We start from the raw sequence: 17,499 nt of genomic DNA on the forward strand, positions 1-17,499 counted from the left end.
TCCGCCATTTCTGCCACCTCCAACGTGACCCCACCACTCGCCACATCTTCCCATCTCCCCCTGTCTGCCTTCCGCAAAGACCGCTCCCTCCGCAACTCCCTTGTCAATTCTTCCCTTCCCTCCCGTACCACCCCCTCTCCGGGCACTTTCCGTTGCAACCGCAAGAAATGCAACACCTGTACCTTCACCTCCCCCCTCGACTCCATTCAAGGACCCAAGCAGTCATTCCAGGTGCGACAAAGGTTCACCTGTATCTACTCCAACCTCATCTACTGCATCCGCTGCTCTAGATGTCAGCTGATTTACATCGGTGAGACTAAGCGGAGGTTGGGCGATCGTTTCGCCGAACACCTCCGCTCAGTCCGCAATAACCTACCTGAACTCCCGGTGGCTCAGCACTTCAACTCCCCCTCCCATTCCCAATCCGACCTCTCTGTCCTGGGTCTCCTCCATTGCCAGAGTGAGCAACACCGGAAATTGGAGGAACAGCACCTCATATTCCGCCTGGGTTGCTTGCGTCCGGTTGGCATGAACATTGAATTCTCCCAATTTTGCTAGCCCTTGCTGTCTCCTCCCCTTCCTTAACCCTCGAGCTGTCTCCTCCCATCCCCCCGCCCTCGGGCTCCTCCTTCTCCCGCCCACCCCCCATCAGTCTGAAGAAGGGTTTCGGCCCGAAACGTTGCCTATTTCCTTCGCTCCATAGATGCTGCTGCACCCGCTGAGTTTCTCCAGCATTTTTGTGTACCTTCGATCTTCCAGCATATGCAGTTCCTTCTTGAACATGTTCTTTCTTACATATTCAGTCTAAGACTTATTTTTAAGTATATGATAAGGTCGATCAACATCGACAACACACAGTATTAAACATTACTATTTACTGTGGAGTCCACGAGGTTTTATTGTTGTTGAAGATTCAAAAACATGAAAGTGAATTTGATATCATGTTCAGACTCTGATGTTGATTACAGAAAGATGACTGATATGAGAATCAATCACAGGTAGACAAAAGTGCTGGAGAATCTCAGCGGGAAAGGCAGCATCTATGGAGCAAAGGAATAGGTGACGTTTCGGGTCGAGAATCAAATCACAATCATTTGACCTGTTTGTTAAGGGCCTGTCCCACAAGCATGCGACTGCATGCGGCAAGCGCGACCTAACGTGGTCGCTGAAGCCGTAGGAGTTGGAGTTGTGGGGAGCTGGTCCCGACATCGCGCGGGGCTCCGAAAAACTGACACTGTCCAAAAATTCCGCGCGGCAACGGCCTGCCGGCCCGCAGCCACATTGAGGCGGTACGCACCGCCTTGACGGGCGTGTGCAGCGTCTCGACGCCGTACGCAGCGTCTTGACGCCGTACGTCACGCGCGAACTTCCCGCGGACTTCGCTCGAATTTCACGTCAACTCGTTCGGGATCACTCAATCTCCGCACGGCCCCCGCTTCCGGTTTGGTCGCGCTTGCCGCATGCAGTTGCATGCTCATGGGACAGGCCCTGTAGCTTTTATAGTGCATTGCAGCATCTCACACTTCCAGTATAAAATGGATTAAGAAATACGACAAAGATGGACACTAGTCACTCACCCAGTCTGTCCCACTCCACTCAGAGAGTATCCAAGAACAGCTGAGGAGGTTGGCATGCAATCTCACCCCAGTGTATTCATTCCACATTTCTAATCACGTTGTGGGAGCCCAATCGCCATTTCAGTGCACAATTTAATTCAAGAATCACACCCCATCCTTTCAAGCAACTGCGAAAGGGCAAGGTCCATAAGCCAAAAGTTAGTTCATTGTAATTTCCTGAACACCGATTTTCCTGCACCTGATGGTCCGCCCCCCAAACACCCTCCCCCCCCCCCCTCCCCCCACTCTAATCCGGACAGAATTACGAGATCAGTTGAAATTCCCTGAGCGGCCACAGATGGCGTTGCGAGTGGTGTGCGCTCTTTCCGGTCGTGTCCCTCTGTCGTGAAAGAGTTAACTACACTCTCAATCTTCTGTTTCGCAAAGACAATACAGTAAACCCACGTTTTATCAAGCCCCTTATAACAGATGTTGGACATAGAGGACGGACATGTCGACTCATCACCGGCTCCCACCGTCTCCCTGCCCGTATAGAGCCCTGGTTCCGACACCACTCCCGACTCCCAAGGTGCACCAGCGAGCCCTTCTTCACCCACCGACAGGACACAAAGTACTGGAGTAATTCGGTGGGTCAGGATCTCTGGAGAACACGTATAGGTGCTATCAGGACACTTTCTCAGACCGATTCAGTCGACTGAGTTACTTCAGTACTTAGTGTTTCAGCGCGTTCCCTGGGTCACCATGGGGCTCCCTCCCCTCCCACCTTCTGTCGCTTCTAAGCTGGAGTATGTCAGTGACTGGGGGAGAAAGGGATGGTGGAGGTGGTGGGGGGAGAAGGCAGAGACCCAAAGGTTGTAAGCCGCTGCTACCCCCTCCATCCCCCGCCCCTCCTCACCATCACCTCCTGCTTCTCCCCCGGAGTCACTGACAAACTCCACCATGGAAGTGACAGCAGGTGGGAGTAGAGGGAACTCCATGGTGACTTAGAGGGCCCACTGAAATACCAAGTGCTGGAGTAACTAAACTGAATCAGTTGTGGAGACTGTGGGAGCCGGGAATGGGTCGCAGGTCATTCCATTCACATTCAGTTTATATTTAATATTTGTTTTATTTAAGTTTCTGGCACACCGTGGTGCCTTAGAAACATGGGAGGGGAGTCATTAGCGAGCCAGGGGTGTATTATTATTTAATTATCACGTGACCTCTGTTGGTCCAGAAATAACGGATAATTCAGCAAGGCTCTGGAACTGAGGGTGCCAGAAAATCGGTGTTCAACCTGTACTAGAATTCCTTTAAGTACTTCAGAATGTCATCATTATGCGGAACGTTAACTATTCAGGAATGCGTCAGCTTTTAACTTTGCACAACCAGGTCCCAGCACAGATAGCTGAGAGAGAGATGATTTCAATACAGCTACAGCTCGACCGATAAACCCATCGTAAATCAAAAATGTCGCAAGTCGAAAACGCATCGCATACAATGCAATCACGTGACCGGAAGTGACATGCGGCTCGCTGCCGTTGGCGAGCGTTTGCCAATCGTAAAGTCGAAATATCGTAAGTCGAAGCATCGTACATCGGGGAGCATCTGCAACTTAATGCAAACTAATTCAGAACTAACCACATTGTTTTTTCCATATAAGAACATAAATAGGTCATACAGTGTCTTGATTTTGCAACAATCAGTTAGATCATGGTTCAGACATACAACTTTTCCTGCCCGAGATGTGTATGTCACAACATACTCAACCAAAATATGTCATACAGTTTAATATACTCCAATTTCCCAAATTAAAATTGTCCACAGAATCGCTGATCAAAAAGGATCAATTGCCAGAGAAATACCCGTGATATAGATTTCTGTTCAATTGTAGCAAAGTTGAAAAATACCTAACTAATTTGTCTATTATAAATACAGGTGCACAACCAATTTGCCAGCACCCTTGGTACCAGAGCCAGGCCATATTATCCATTTTGCTGGATCAATAGAGGTCACGGCCTCAGAGAGGAGTCACAATGGTACTGTAACGGTCTACCTAGGCAGCCGAGTAGCTGAGATGCCAGCCTGCAAAGTCGGCTTCAGAATTCGGCTATGGGAACGGCTATTCTGGCCGGGCCGGAATTCTAGAGCCCCGGCTGCAGGGCGCAAATTCGACCCGGTAATCGGCCGCAGAAGTCCTGATGAGGTCGAGATTGGCCGCCTTTTCTAGGGGGACTTCCAGAGGAGGAGGGGGCTTGGGGGATTTCAAGTGTGCTCTCGGATTTTTGTCCATAGAAAAGGAGGTGCCGGACCACCAGTTGTTAGACCTGTATCAGTGGTAGACCTGTATCAGTGGTAGACCTGTATCAGTGGTAGACCTGTATCAGTGGTAGACCTGTATCAGTGGTAGACCTGTATCAGTGGTAGACCTGTATCAGTGGTAGACCTGTATCAGTGGTAGACCTGTATCTGTGGTAGACCTGTATCAGTGGTAGACCTGTATCAGTGGTAGACCTGTATCAGTGGTAGACCTGTATCAGTGGTAGACCTGTATCAGTGGTAGACCTGTATCAGTGGTAGACCTATATTTTTAACACAGAGTGGTGAATCTGTGGAATTCTCAGCCACAGAAGGTAATTGAGGCCAGTTCATTGGCTAGATTTAAGAGGGAGTTACATGTGGCCCTTGTGGCTAAAGGGATCAGGGGGTATGGAGAGAAGGCAGGTATGGGATATTGATTTGGATGATCAGCCATGTTCATATTGAATGGCGGTGCAGGCTCGAAGGGGCGAATGGCCTACTCCTGCACCTATTTTCTATGTTTCTATCAACTATCACTCACAGAGACATACAGCACGGAAACAGGCCCTTTAGCTGAACCTGCCCATGCAGACCACATGTCCCATCTACACTAGTCCCACCTGCCTGCATTTGGCCCACATCCTGTCCAAATGTCTTATAAATGGTGTGATAGTACCTGCTTCAACTATTTCCTCTGGCAGCTAGTTCCATATACCTAACACCCACTGTGTGAAAACATTGCCCCTTAGGTTCCTATTAAATATTTCCCTTCTCACCTTAAACCTATGGATTTTGATTCCCTACTCTGGGTAAAAGACCATGCATTTACCCTATATATTCCTCTTGTGATCTTATACATCTCCATAACATTACCCACCCCTCTTGCCGTCCAAGGAATTGACCTCTCCTGAAAGCTCTGGCCCTCAAGTCCTGGCAACATCCTTGTGAATCTTCTCTGCACATTCTCCAGCTGAACAACATCTTTCCTATAACAGGGTGATCAAAATTGAACAGAATACTCCAAATATGGCCTCACCGAAATATTGTACAAATGTAACATAACATCCCAACTTCTACACTCTGACTGATGAAGGCCAAAGTGCCGAAAGCCTTCTTCACCACCCCTATCTACCAGTGATGCCACTTTCAAGGAACTGTGTGCCTGCATTGCTAGAGCTCTGCCATTCACTGTGAAGGTCCCGGCCTAGTTTGACTTCCCAAAATGTAAAGGGCCTGTCCCACTTGGTGATTTTTTTCGGCGACTGCCGGCATCATTGGCTGACGTATCAGGTCACCGAAAAAGTCGTAGCGTGAGGCGGTTTGTCACGGCGTGATGACGTATTGACGCGCACCGTTTCCTCAAGTGTCGCAACATTTTTTTTGTCGCCAGTGGATTTTGAAATGTTCAAAATCTTTCGGCGACCCTGATACGTCAGTCAATGACGCCGGCAGTCGCCCGAAAAAATTACCACGTGGGACAGGCCCTTAACACCTTGCACTTATCTGATTTAAACTTCATTAACTATTCCTCAGTCCAACTGATATCGTAGTCTTTTGTCAACATAACCTGGAATGTTAAGTGAATGTTTATCGATTTCAATACTGTCTATTTATGCTTTGTGCATTTGAAAGAGATAATAAAAGGAACAGACCTGAAATTTCAGACACAGTAACTTGAGAGAAGTTGCAGACAACATCAGGCAATTGGTAGTTACGGGGGTCGCCAATCTCATATACAAGTTGCTCAGTAACGGTACCAAATGACACCAGGCCACCAGTTTTAGGTGGTTTTGAAAGGATGAAACTTCCATCAGAGGAACATTCAACCACTGGAAAACCAATGTTATCCCTGGAAATAGATAAGACAGATGTAATCAGTGTACATTTGAATTACGGGGCACAAATATCTGAAACAAATACAATGACAATACAATAAATTAATAACTATACAATTTAGATTAGAAATCAATAAACTGATTATCCAGTATGAGTTTGAGATGTAAAAATATTTTTTGTTTTAATTAGAACGGATCAGATCCAAGCAGTGTAAATAATAATCCTTAATATCCACCAAACTTTAACTTTGATCCTACTCTGATGGTGCTCCATAATTTTGTTTGTGTTTTTCTCTGTATTACTTTGGGTAGGCTGCATTTGGAGTATTAGGGGCATTTTTGGTTGCCCCATTACAGGAAAGATGTGTAGGAAGGAACTGCAGATGCTGGTTTTTAAACCGAAGATAGACACAAATTGCTAGAGTAACTCAGTGTGACAGGCAGCATCTCTGGAGCGAAGGAATGGGAGACATACTTCAGTCTGAAGACGCTCCAGCATTTTGTATCAATAATTGAGTATAGAAGTTGGGACATCATGTTAGCACGGTCACATTTGGAGTATTATGTTTGGTTTTAATCACCCTGTAATAGGAAGGATGCCATTAAGTTGGAACAAGCGTAGAGAAGATTTACAAGGATATTGTCAAAACTCAAGGACACAAAGGTCGGATTCGGAATGGAAGGGAGAGTTGTAGTGCACCGGGAGCTCAGGTTAGTTAATGCGAACTGAGCGGAGGTGTTGGGCTCCCAATTCTTCCGTCTACGCCGCATCTGCACCCAGGATGAGGTGTTCCAAATCAGGGCATCGGAGATGTCCTCATTTTTTAGGGAACGGGGGTTCCCCTGTTCGACTATAGATGAGGCACTCACCAGGGTCTCCTCTATATCCCATTGCTCCGCTCTCACTCCCCATCCCCCTACTCGTAACAAGGACAAAGGCCCCCTTGTCCTCACCTTCCGCCCCACCAGCCGTCACATACAACAGATAATCCTACGACATTTTCGCCACCTCCAACGTGATCCCACCACTGGCCGCACCTTTCCATCTCCTCCCCGTTCGGCTTTCCCCAGAGAGCGCTCTCTCCGTAACTCCCTGGTCAATTCGTCCCTTCCCACCAAAACCACTCCCTCGCCTGGTACTTTCCCTTGCAACCGCAGGAAATGCTACACTTGTCGCTTTACCTCCCCCCTCAACTCCATCCAAGGACCCAAGCAGTCTTTCCAGGTGAGGCAGAGGTTCACCTGCACCTCCTCCAACCCCATCTATTGCATCCGCTGTTCTAGGTGTCAACAGCTCTACATGGGTGAGATCAAGCACAGGCTTGGTGATTGCTTCGCCCAACACCTTCGCTCAGTTAGCATTAACCAACCTGATCTCCCGGTGGATCAGCACTTTAACTCCCCCTCCCATTCTGAATCCGACCTTTCTGTCTTGGGCCTCCTCCAGGCCAGAGTGAATCCCACTGCAAATTGGAGGAGCAGCACCTCATATTTCGCTTGGGCAGTTTACACCCCAATGGTACGAACATTGACTTCTCGAATTTCAGGTAGTCCTTGCTTTCTCCTTCCGTCCCCTCCCCTTCCCAGCTCTCCCACAGCCTACTGTCTCCGCCTCTTCCGTTCTTCTTCCCGCCCCCCCCCCACACCCATCTCCACATCAGTCTGAAGATGGGTCTCGACCCGAAACGTCACCTATTCCTTCGCTCCATGGATGCACTCACCCGCTGAGTTTCTCCAGCATTTTTGTCTACCTTCGATTTTCCAGCATCTGCAGTTCTTTCTTAAACATAGGAAGCGGTTAGGCATGCTAGGACTTTAATCCTTGGGGTGCAAAAGGCTGAGGGCTGATCATAAAGGTGTATATAAAATTATGAGGGGAATAGATGGTGTGAATGCACATAATATTTTTCCCAGGCTAGGACAATCAAGAACGAGAGTCCATAGGTTCAAAGTGAGAGGGGAAAGATTTAATAGGAAATAGTGCGGCAGATTTTTCACGTAGAGGGTGGCGAGTGTATGCAGATACAATAACAATCTGATAGGATATTGGTCGTTTGGGCAGCTGGGCTGAGGTTAATGGAGTTTAATATGGAGAAATGCCAGGTGTTGCATTTTGGAAAATCAAACCGGCCAGGACCTGCACAGTGAATGGCAGGGCTCTGGGAAGTGTAGTAGAGCAGAGGCATCTAGGAGTGCAGGTACATAGTTCCTTGAAAGTGGCATCACAGGTAGATAGGGTGGTCAAGAAGGCTTTTGGCACATTGGTCTATATTAAAGTATCGAGTATAGAAGTTGGGAGGTTATGTTACATTGACATTGACATTGACATTGACATTGGTGAGGCCACAATTGGAGGATTTGGTCATCCTGTTATAGGAAAGATGTTGTCAAGCTGGAAAGGATGCAGAGAACACTTATAAGGATGTTGCCAGGATTCGAGGGTCTGAGCTGTAGGGAGAGGTTGAGCAGGCTAGAACTTTATTCCTTGGAACGCAGGAGAATTAGGAGATTATCTTATAGAGTATAAAATCATGATAGGGCTGGATAGGCTAAATGCACACTTTTACCCAGAGTAAGGGAATCAAGAACCAGAGGATATAGGTTTAAGGTGAGGGGAGGAAGATTTAATAGAAACCTGAGGGGCAACTTTTTTACATAATGGGTGGTATATAAACTGTACGAGCTGCCAGAGGAGGTAGTTGAGGTAGTTGAAGTAGGTACTATCACCACTTTTAAAAAACATTTGTTCAGGTACATAGATAGGATAGGTTTAGAAGGATACAGGCCAAACGCAGGCAGGTGGGACTGGTGTAGATGGGGCGTGTTGGTCGGCTTGGGCAAGTTGGACCGAAGGGCCTGTTTCCATGCTGTATGACACTATGAGAGCTCTAGGGGCTAATGGAATCTAGGGATATGAGGAGAAGGCAGGCACAGGTTACTGATTGTGAATGATCAGCCATGATCACAATGAATGGTGGTGCTGGCTCGAAGGGCCAAATGGACTCCTCCTGCATCTATTTTCTATGAGGCTAAAAAACATTTAAAAGGCAGGTGAACAGTACTGCAACTATCTATCTATCTATATTACTAAAAGTCTGTTCTTGATCGGTTTTGGCCATCTGTGCTGCGATTTCCGAGAGAACGACGGCACCTACGGCCGTCATTTTTGGCCACCTTGCTCAGAGCCCCCCTCCGCCGCATGTGTGCCGAGGATTTTTCCCGTAGATGAAAAATTACAGAGATATTAATGTTTTTACAAAATTCACATTTCTCTGCTGCCCCCGCTGGCGGCAGGGGTGAGGGACTATAAAACCAGGAAGTGGTGTGCCTCACTCACTCTTCAAGATGGAGGAAGGCAGAGGGTCACGTTTCTCTGAGCTGTGAATAACACTGAACACATGTCTACTCAAATGTAAGTGTCCTTAGTGGTTCTAAAATGCTTGCAGAATGTGTCTATTGGTTCTAAAATGTTTGCAAAAAGTGTCTATTGGTTCTAAAATGTTTGCAAAAAGTGTCTCTTTTGGTTCTACAATGCTTGCAGAATGTGTCTTTTTTGGTTCTAAACTGCTTGCAAAAACATGTCTATTGGTTCTAAAGCTTGCAAAAAAATGTCTATTGGTTCTAAAGCTTGCAAAAAAATGTCTATTGGTTCTAAAGCTTGCAAAAAAATGTCTATTGGTTCTAAAGCTTGCAAAAAATGTCTATTGGTTCTAAAGCTTGCAAAAAATGTCTATTGGTTCTAAAGCTTGCAAAAAATGTCTATTGGTTCTAAAGCTTGCAAAAAGTGTCTCTATTGGTTCTAAAGCTTGCAAAAAATGTCTATTGGTTCTAAAGCTTGCAAAAAATGTCTATTGGTTCTAAAGCTTGCAAAAAGTATCTCTATTGGTTCTAAAGCTTGCAAAAAAATGACTATTGGTTCTAAAGCTTGCAAAAAAATGACTATTGGTTCTAAAGCTTGCAAAAAAAATGACTATTGGTTCTAAAGCTTGCAAAAAAATGACTATTGGTTCTAAAGCTTGCAAAAAAATGACTATTGGTTCTAAAGCTTGCAAGAAAATGACTATTGGTTCTAAAGCTTGCAAAAAAATGACTATTGGTTCTAAAGCTTGCAAAAAAGTGTCTCTAATTGTTCTAAAGCTTGCAAAAAAGTGTCTTTATTGGTCCTAAAGCTTGCAAAAAATGTCTATTGGTTCTAAAGCTTGCAAAAAATGTCTATTGGTTCTAAAGCTTGCAAAAAAAATGTCTATTGGTTCTAAAGCTTGCAAAAAAATGTCTATTGGTTCTAAAGCTTGCAAAAAAAGTCTATTGGTTCTAAAGCTTGCATAAAGTGTCTCTATTGGTTCTAAAGCTTGCAAAAAATGTCTATTGGTTCTAAAGCTTGCAAAAAAATGTCTATTGGTTCTAAAATGCTTGCAAAAAGTGTCTCTATTGGTTCTAAAATGCTTGCAAAAGTGGGAGGGGGAGGGACTATAAAACCCGGAAGTGGTGTGCCTCACAGTCTCCTCAAGATGGAGTAAGGCAGAGGGTCACGTTTCTCTGAGCTGTGAATAACACTGAACACATGTCTACTCAAATGTGAGTGCCCTTAGTGGTTCTAAAATGCTTGCAAAAAGTGTCTATTGGTTCTAAAATTGTTTGCAAAAAGTGTCTATTGGTTCTAAAATGTTTGCAAAAAGTGTCTCTTTTGGTTCTGCAATGCTTGCAGAATGTGGTTCTAAAATGCTTGCAAAAAAAGTCTATTGGTTCTAAAATGCTTGCAAAAAAAGTCTATTGGTTCTAAAATGATTGCCAAAAAATGTTTATTGGTTCTAAAGCTTGCAAAAAATGTCTATTGGTTCTAAATGCTTGCAAAAAAGTGTCTAATGGTTCTAAAATGTTTGCAAAAGTGTCTATTGGTTCTAAAATGTTTGCAAAACGTGTCTCTTTTGGTTCTACAATGCTTGCAGAATGAGCTATGAATAACACTGAACACATGTCTACTCAAATGTAAGTGTCTATTGGTTCTAAAGCTTACAAAAAAATGTCTATTGGTTCTAAAATGCTTGCAAAAAGTGTCTCTATTGGTTCTAAAATGCTTGCAAAGGTGGGAGTGGTGTGCCTCACAGTCTCTTCAAGATGGAGATAGGCAGAGGGTCACGTTTCTCTGAGCTGTGAATAACACTGAACACATGTCTACTCAAATGTGAGTGCCCTTAGTGGTTCTGAAATGCTTGCAAAAAGTTTCTATTGGTTCTAAAATGTTTACAAAAAGTGTCTCTTTCGGTTCTACAATGCTTGCAAAATGTGGTTCTAAAATGCTTGCAAAAAATGTCTATTGGTTCTAAAGCTTGCAAAAAAAATGTCTATTGGTTCTAAAATGCTTGCAAAAAAAGTCTATTGGTTCTAAAATGCTTGCAAAAAAAGTCTATTGGTTCTAAAATGCAAAAAAAGTCTATTGGTTCTAAAATGCTTGCAAAAAAAGTCTTGCTTCTAAAATGCTTGCAAAAAAAGTCTATTGGTTCTAAAATGCTTGCAAAAAATGTCTATTGGTTCTAAAGCTTGCAAAAAAATGTCTAATGGTTCTAAAATGTTTGCAAAAAGTATCTATTGGTTCTAAAATGTTTGCAAAAAGTGTCTCTTTCGGTTCTACAATGCTTGCAGAATGTGTCTTTTTTGGTTCTACAATGTTTGCAAAAAGTGTCTCTTTTGGTTCTAAAGCTTGCAAAAAAATGTCTATTGGTTCTAAAGCTTGCAAAAAAATGTCTATTGGTTCTAAAATGCTTGCAGATAGTATCTCCATTGCATCTAAAGTGTGTGTGCGCGTCGTCTGTCTGTGCGTGCGTATGTATGAGTTGCTGTGTCTGAGTGTCTGTGTATGAGTGTGTGTGTATGTGTGAGTGTCAGTGTATGTGTGTGAGTGTTTGCCTGTGTCTCTGTGTATGAGTGTCTGTCTGTGTGTCTGTATGTGTGCCTGTTTGCGTGAGTGTCTGAGTATCTGTGTGTGTGTGTGTGTCTGTGTGAATGTGTTTGTGACTATGTGTGTGTGTCTTTGTGTCTGTGTATTTCTGTGTGAGTGTGTCTTTGTGTGTGTGTCTGGCTGTGTGTGTGTGTGTGTGTGCACTCTGCCTGAAATGCTGTGAAATTGGCTTGGAGTGCTGTGAGGTTGGACTTGCGACCTGCACTCCATGATGACTTTTGAGGTAAATTCTCAGATTTTCTTTGTTAAAATTTGACCGCTTAATCTCTCTATATTAAAATTGTCTTTTTTTTAATATCAAGAGGCAGTGAGCAGCAGAACACAGCAAGAGACACAACACAAAATAACTTAATAAATCTCATCTTTAACATTTAAATTGTTGTTATATTTTAAGTCATTCACATTTTAAACTTTAATAAATCCTTTTTCCACTTGCCATGCCTGCGTGCTCTTCATCACAATAGTAACCTAATAGGCAGGAATGGTTGCGCTGTCGGAGAGCCACTAAGAGTGCATGGGGGGAGATTGAGGGGAGATGGACTGAATGCGCGTGGGGGAGGGGAATGGCATGGAGCAGAGTGGGGGGAGAAGGGAAAAGGGGTGACTGAGTGAACTGCCACCACCAGCTGTGAGTGACTGGGCTGCCAGCCCACCACCCATGAGTAAGTGAAATGCCAGCCCACCAGCTGTAAGTGACTGAAGTGCCAGCCCACCGCCCATGACTTAGTGAACTGCCAGCCCACCACCCATGACTTAGTGAACTGCAAGTCCAAAAATCCATTCAGTCCACAATGTCCATACTAGCCCTCTGGAAACCAGTCCCTTCAGTGCACAACAGACTGAGTGACTGAGCTGCCCGGCCAGAGTGACTGAGCTGCCAGCCCAAGAATCCATTCAGCCCACAATGTCCATACTAGCCCTCTGGAAACCAGTCGCTTTGACCCACAACGCACATACTAGCGCTCCAGAAACCCCCCCCCCCCACTGGCCAGCAATATTGTAATTGGTGGAGAGGAGGAATATTGCGCTGGGGGACTAGCCCTCCCGTGTGAAGCTGGGACCCAACGTCTAAAAGTACCACATTGTAACATAATATTTATTTATATCATACAAATATTCTTGGAATAAAAAAGAAAAATTGTAAAAGTTGGTTTAATACCAGTCAGGAACTTTGTGCCAGTCTGTAAATATTCCACCGGTACATTGGGCGCCACACTCAATCAGATGACCTGCAAGACTAGATGGCAAATAGAAAATGCATTCTTAATTCATAAAATGTATTCAGAAAGCTTAGAAATGTGTCAGAAACACATGCATGCAAAATACATAATCCAGTGAAATCAGTAAAGTAATGAGCGCGATCGTTTCCTGTTGCCTCTGGGATTTATGTTAATTCAAACCCAGATTGGAAAACCTTCACCCTCTATTAGCTTCAAGATCTGGTGTGATATTGATGTGTAATCCTTGTTCTTGCGACACAATGACAAATTCCACTTAAAAGGGACATAATCCGGGAATCTCATTAGAAGAAATCATTAAGAATGATGTGGACAATAGAGAAGCAACAAGAATAGTAGATAGACACAACATGATGGAGTAACTCAGTGGCTCAGGCAGCATCTCTGGAGAGAAAGAATAGGTGACGTTTCGGGTCGGAACCCTTCTGCAGACCAGACCCGACCCGACCTGAAACATCACCTCGTCCTTCTCTCCAGAGATGCTGCCTGTCCCGCTGAGTTACTACAGCATTTTGTGTCTATCTTTAGTATAAACCAGCATCTGCAGTTCCTTCCTACGTACATAAGATAAGACGTAGAGTGGATGGACACAAAATGCTGGAGCAACTCAGCGGGTCAGGCAGCATCTCAGGAGAGAATGAATGGGTGACTTTTTGAGTGGAGACCCTTCTTCAGACAATTATGTACAGTTATGTATATGAAGGAAGGTGGCCTTAGGGGAGGGGAAACACACCAAACACGGAACCTGGTGTGCTGCTAAATTCACGGGAAGGAAATCATGGACATTCTCCGCTGCCATCCAGCCACAATGACAGGGAAAACCAAAACTAAGAGATAACAGCAGGACATCCTTGCGGACAATCCCAATATTTGAGAGACATTGTGTGTAGGAAGGAACTGCAGATGCTGGTTTAAACCGAAGATAGGCACAATATACTGGAGTAACTCAACGGGAATCAGCCTGAAGAAGGGTCTCGACCCGAAACGTCACCCATTCCTTCTCTCCACAGATGCTGGCTGTCCTGCTGAGTTACTCCTGCATTTTGTGTCTATATTTGGGAGACATTGGTTGGTGGTGGTGGTACAACAGAGGTCCGGAGGGAACAATGCTTGTGCTTGGGAATAAGCTGGGAGGACCGTGGGACAATTACACCGTCATAGAGAGTGGAAACAGGCCCTTCCGCCCAACATGCTCCATCTACACTCGTCCCACCTGCTTAGATTTGGCTCATATCCCTCCAAACCAGTCCTATCCATGTCCTGTCTGAATGTTTCTTGAACGTTGCAAAAGTACCTGCCTCAACTACCTGCTCTGGCAGCACGTTCCATACACCCTCCACCCTTTGTGTGAAAAGGTTACCCCTCAACAGGTTTCCCTGCAACAGTGAGACTCTTGGCCAAAACACAACAAAATGAACTGATGTCCTGATATAGGGGTTGTGCAAGTTACAATGCTCTATGTGTCTTCTGTGTGTCTTTTTAATTTTTAAAATTTTTTTTTAAATTTTTTAATTTTAATTTTTAACTTAACTTGACTCTCTGAATAGCCGCACAAGAGTTCCTATGTGTGTAAGCACAAATGGCAAATAAAGTTTTTGACCTTTGACCTTGGACCTCAGGCTCCTACTAAATCTCCCCCCCCCCCCCCCCTCGCCTTAAACCCATGTCCTCTGGTTCTCCATTCCCTTACTGTGGGCAAGAGGCTCAGTACGTCTGCCCGATCTACTCCTCTCATGATTTTGTACACAAGATCACACCTCATTCTCCTGCACTCCAAAGAATAGAGACCTGGCCTGCTTGACCTCTCCCTAAAGCTCAGGCCCTCGAGTCCAAGCAACATCCTCGTAAATCTACTCTGCACTCTGAACTGAACACGATGCTCTAAAGGTGACCTCACCAACGTCTTATACAACTGCAACTAAGTGATGAAGGGCAATGTGCGACTGATGACGGGCAATGTGCCAAACGCCTTTTTGACCCAATCTTCCTGTGACGCCACTTTCGACAAACAATGTACGTATACTCCTCCATCCCTCTGCTCTACAACACTCTCCAGAGCACTACCGTTCACTGTGTAGGTCCTGCCCATGTTCCTGCTCCGAAAATGCAATGCCTCACATTTCTCTGTATTAAATTCCATCAACCATTCCTCAGCCCACCTGCCCAGCCAATCAAGACCCTGCTGCAACTTTTGATAACCATCTTCACTATTTACAATACCACCCACTTTTGTGTCATCTGCAAACTTGCTAATTTTGCCGTGTATGTTCTCATCCAAATCATTGGCATGGATAACAGTAACAGGGCCCAGCACTAAACCCTGACACAGACCACTGGTCACAGGCCTCCAGTCCGAAAAGCAACCTTCCACGATTACCCTCTGCTTCCTTCCTCGAAGACAATTTCCTATCCCTTCAATTATCTTTCCTTGAATTCAATAGACAATAGGGGCAGGAGTAGGCCATTCGGCCCTTCAAGCCAGCACCGCCATTCAATGTGATCATGGCTGATTATCCACAATCAGTACCCTGTTCCTGCCTTCTCTCCATATCCCTTAATTCCGCTACCCCTAAGAACTCTATCTAACTCTCTCTTGAAAGCATCCAGAGAACCAGCCTCCACCGCCCTCTGAGGCAGGGAATTCCACACACTCACAACTCTGTGTGTGAAAGATTCCATGGGCAGCAGCCTTGTCAAATGCCTTACTGAATTCAATGTGTACAACAACTACAGCTCTGCCTTAATCATCCTTTTTTGTCCCATCCTCGAAAAACTCAATCAGATTCATGAGGCATGACCTCCCATGTACAAACCCATACTGACTATCCCTAATCAGCCCTTGTCCACCTAAATGCATGTATTTAGATGCATAAACAGAGAGTAAAGATTGTGATCATGAGAGTCTTGAAGTTGCATGAGGAGATGATAGAAGGAATCCCACACTCCTATTGAATCATCATGATGACCTAAAATGCTGTTTTTGTACCCAGATTATAATCCCAACCACACTGTAATATATTGCCTAGCAATTCACAACGTGGAAGGAGGTTATTCGGCCCACTTATCTACCTGTGATGCCACTACCTGTGAGTCCACGCTGACTATTGATTACCTGTTCACACTATTTCTATGTCATCCCACTTTCTCATCCACTCCCTTAGTTGTATATTTTGTAAAAAAAAAAATCACCTTGCATTACTGGCCATTGCAGAAATGGCAGCAAGTTTTACATAATAACTTGAGGATGGAATTCCTGATTATTTGATTTTTAGAAATGTCACCCTCAATCATTGCCTACCCATTGATGGGACAAGGAGGGGCTAGGTGAGGGAACCAGGTAGATAGATGGCGGTAGAGATGGGTTAAATAGTGACTTCAACATGTTCAAGTCAAAACCATTTACTTGGTTCAGATGTCTCACATATTAATAATAACTTTAAAAGGTTATAACACACAAAGGTATGGGAAGAAGCATTGAAGTAAGTGTTAAGAATGTTTTAACTTCTGTCAAAGTGTTATCTGTTTAATTAAGAGATTAATAATGATCGCTTCAAGGTACACATGTATTGATTTTTTTTACATGATTATATATATAAATTATAAAATATTGATTATATAAAAATTAAAACTGTTTAAATGATTATATATATTATTTTTTGATAAACCATTTATCTTATGACACTTGTGTTTTATAACTGTTGGCAGACCAATTTCCCTCCTGGGATAAATAAAGTAATATTGTATCGTATCGGAATGAACACCTACATATCATAAGATTGTGCAAACATTTTAAGTTTCTTATGCTTCAATCGGGGTTTATGATTAGAAAAACGTGCTAATATATTTGTATTAAGTATATTAAGTTTGTTGAAAGTGGCATCATAAGGTGGTCAAAAAGGCTTTTGGTACATTGGCCTTCATCAGTCAGAGCATTGGGTATAGAAGTTGGGAGGTCATGTTGCAGTTGTGTAAGACGTCGGTGAGACCGCATTTAGAGTATTGTGTTCAGTTTTGGGCACCGTGTTACAGGAAATGTCAAATTGGAAAGGGTGCAGAGAAGATTTACAAGGTTGTTTCCAGGAGTCGAGGGCCTGGGCTATAGGTAAAGATTTAGCAGACTAGGACTCTATTCCTTGGAGCGCAGGAGGATGAGGGGTGATCTCATAGAGTTGTACAAAATCATGAGAGGAATAGATTGGGTAGAAGCACAGAGTCTCTTGCCCAGAGTAGGGGAGTCGAAAACCAGAGAACATGGGTTTAAGGTGAGGGGGATAAAGATTTAATAGGAACCTGAGGGGTAACCTTTTCACGCAAAGGGTGGTGGGTGTATGAAACGAGCTGCTGGAGGAGGTAGTTGAGGGAGGTACTATCGCAACATTTAAATAACCTTTAGACAGGTATATGGATAGGACAGGTTTGGAAGGATGCAGGAGGTGGGACTAGTGTAGATGGGACATGTTGGCCGTGTCGGCAAGTTGGGTGGAAGGGCCTGTTTCAACACTGTAAGTCTCCATGTATGATTCTATATATTCTTTAAAACATCTCTAATCCATTCACAGAAATCGTAATACAATAAAAGGTCTCGTGTAAATTACATTCAAATCAGTGAATAA

General features: G+C 44.3%; 1 protein-coding gene across 1 annotated transcript in view; it reads right to left on the bottom strand.

The window, feature by feature from the left end:
* Positions 1-17,499, bottom strand: part of LOC116972209 — a 172,145-nt gene that overhangs the window by 110,921 nt on the left and 43,725 nt on the right. Inside the window, exons 8-9 of the mRNA XM_033019644.1 lie at positions 12,808-12,885; positions 5,510-5,706 (exon numbers count right to left, since the gene is read on the bottom strand). Coding sequence (XP_032875535.1) covers positions 5,510-5,706; positions 12,808-12,885 — 275 coding nt within the window. The remainder of the gene's footprint in view (positions 1-5,509; positions 5,707-12,807; positions 12,886-17,499) is intronic.

The sequence above is a fragment of the Amblyraja radiata genome, chromosome 1, assembly GCF_010909765.2.
Source record: "Amblyraja radiata isolate CabotCenter1 chromosome 1, sAmbRad1.1.pri, whole genome shotgun sequence".
Classification (NCBI taxonomy): Eukaryota; Metazoa; Chordata; class Chondrichthyes; order Rajiformes; family Rajidae; genus Amblyraja; species Amblyraja radiata.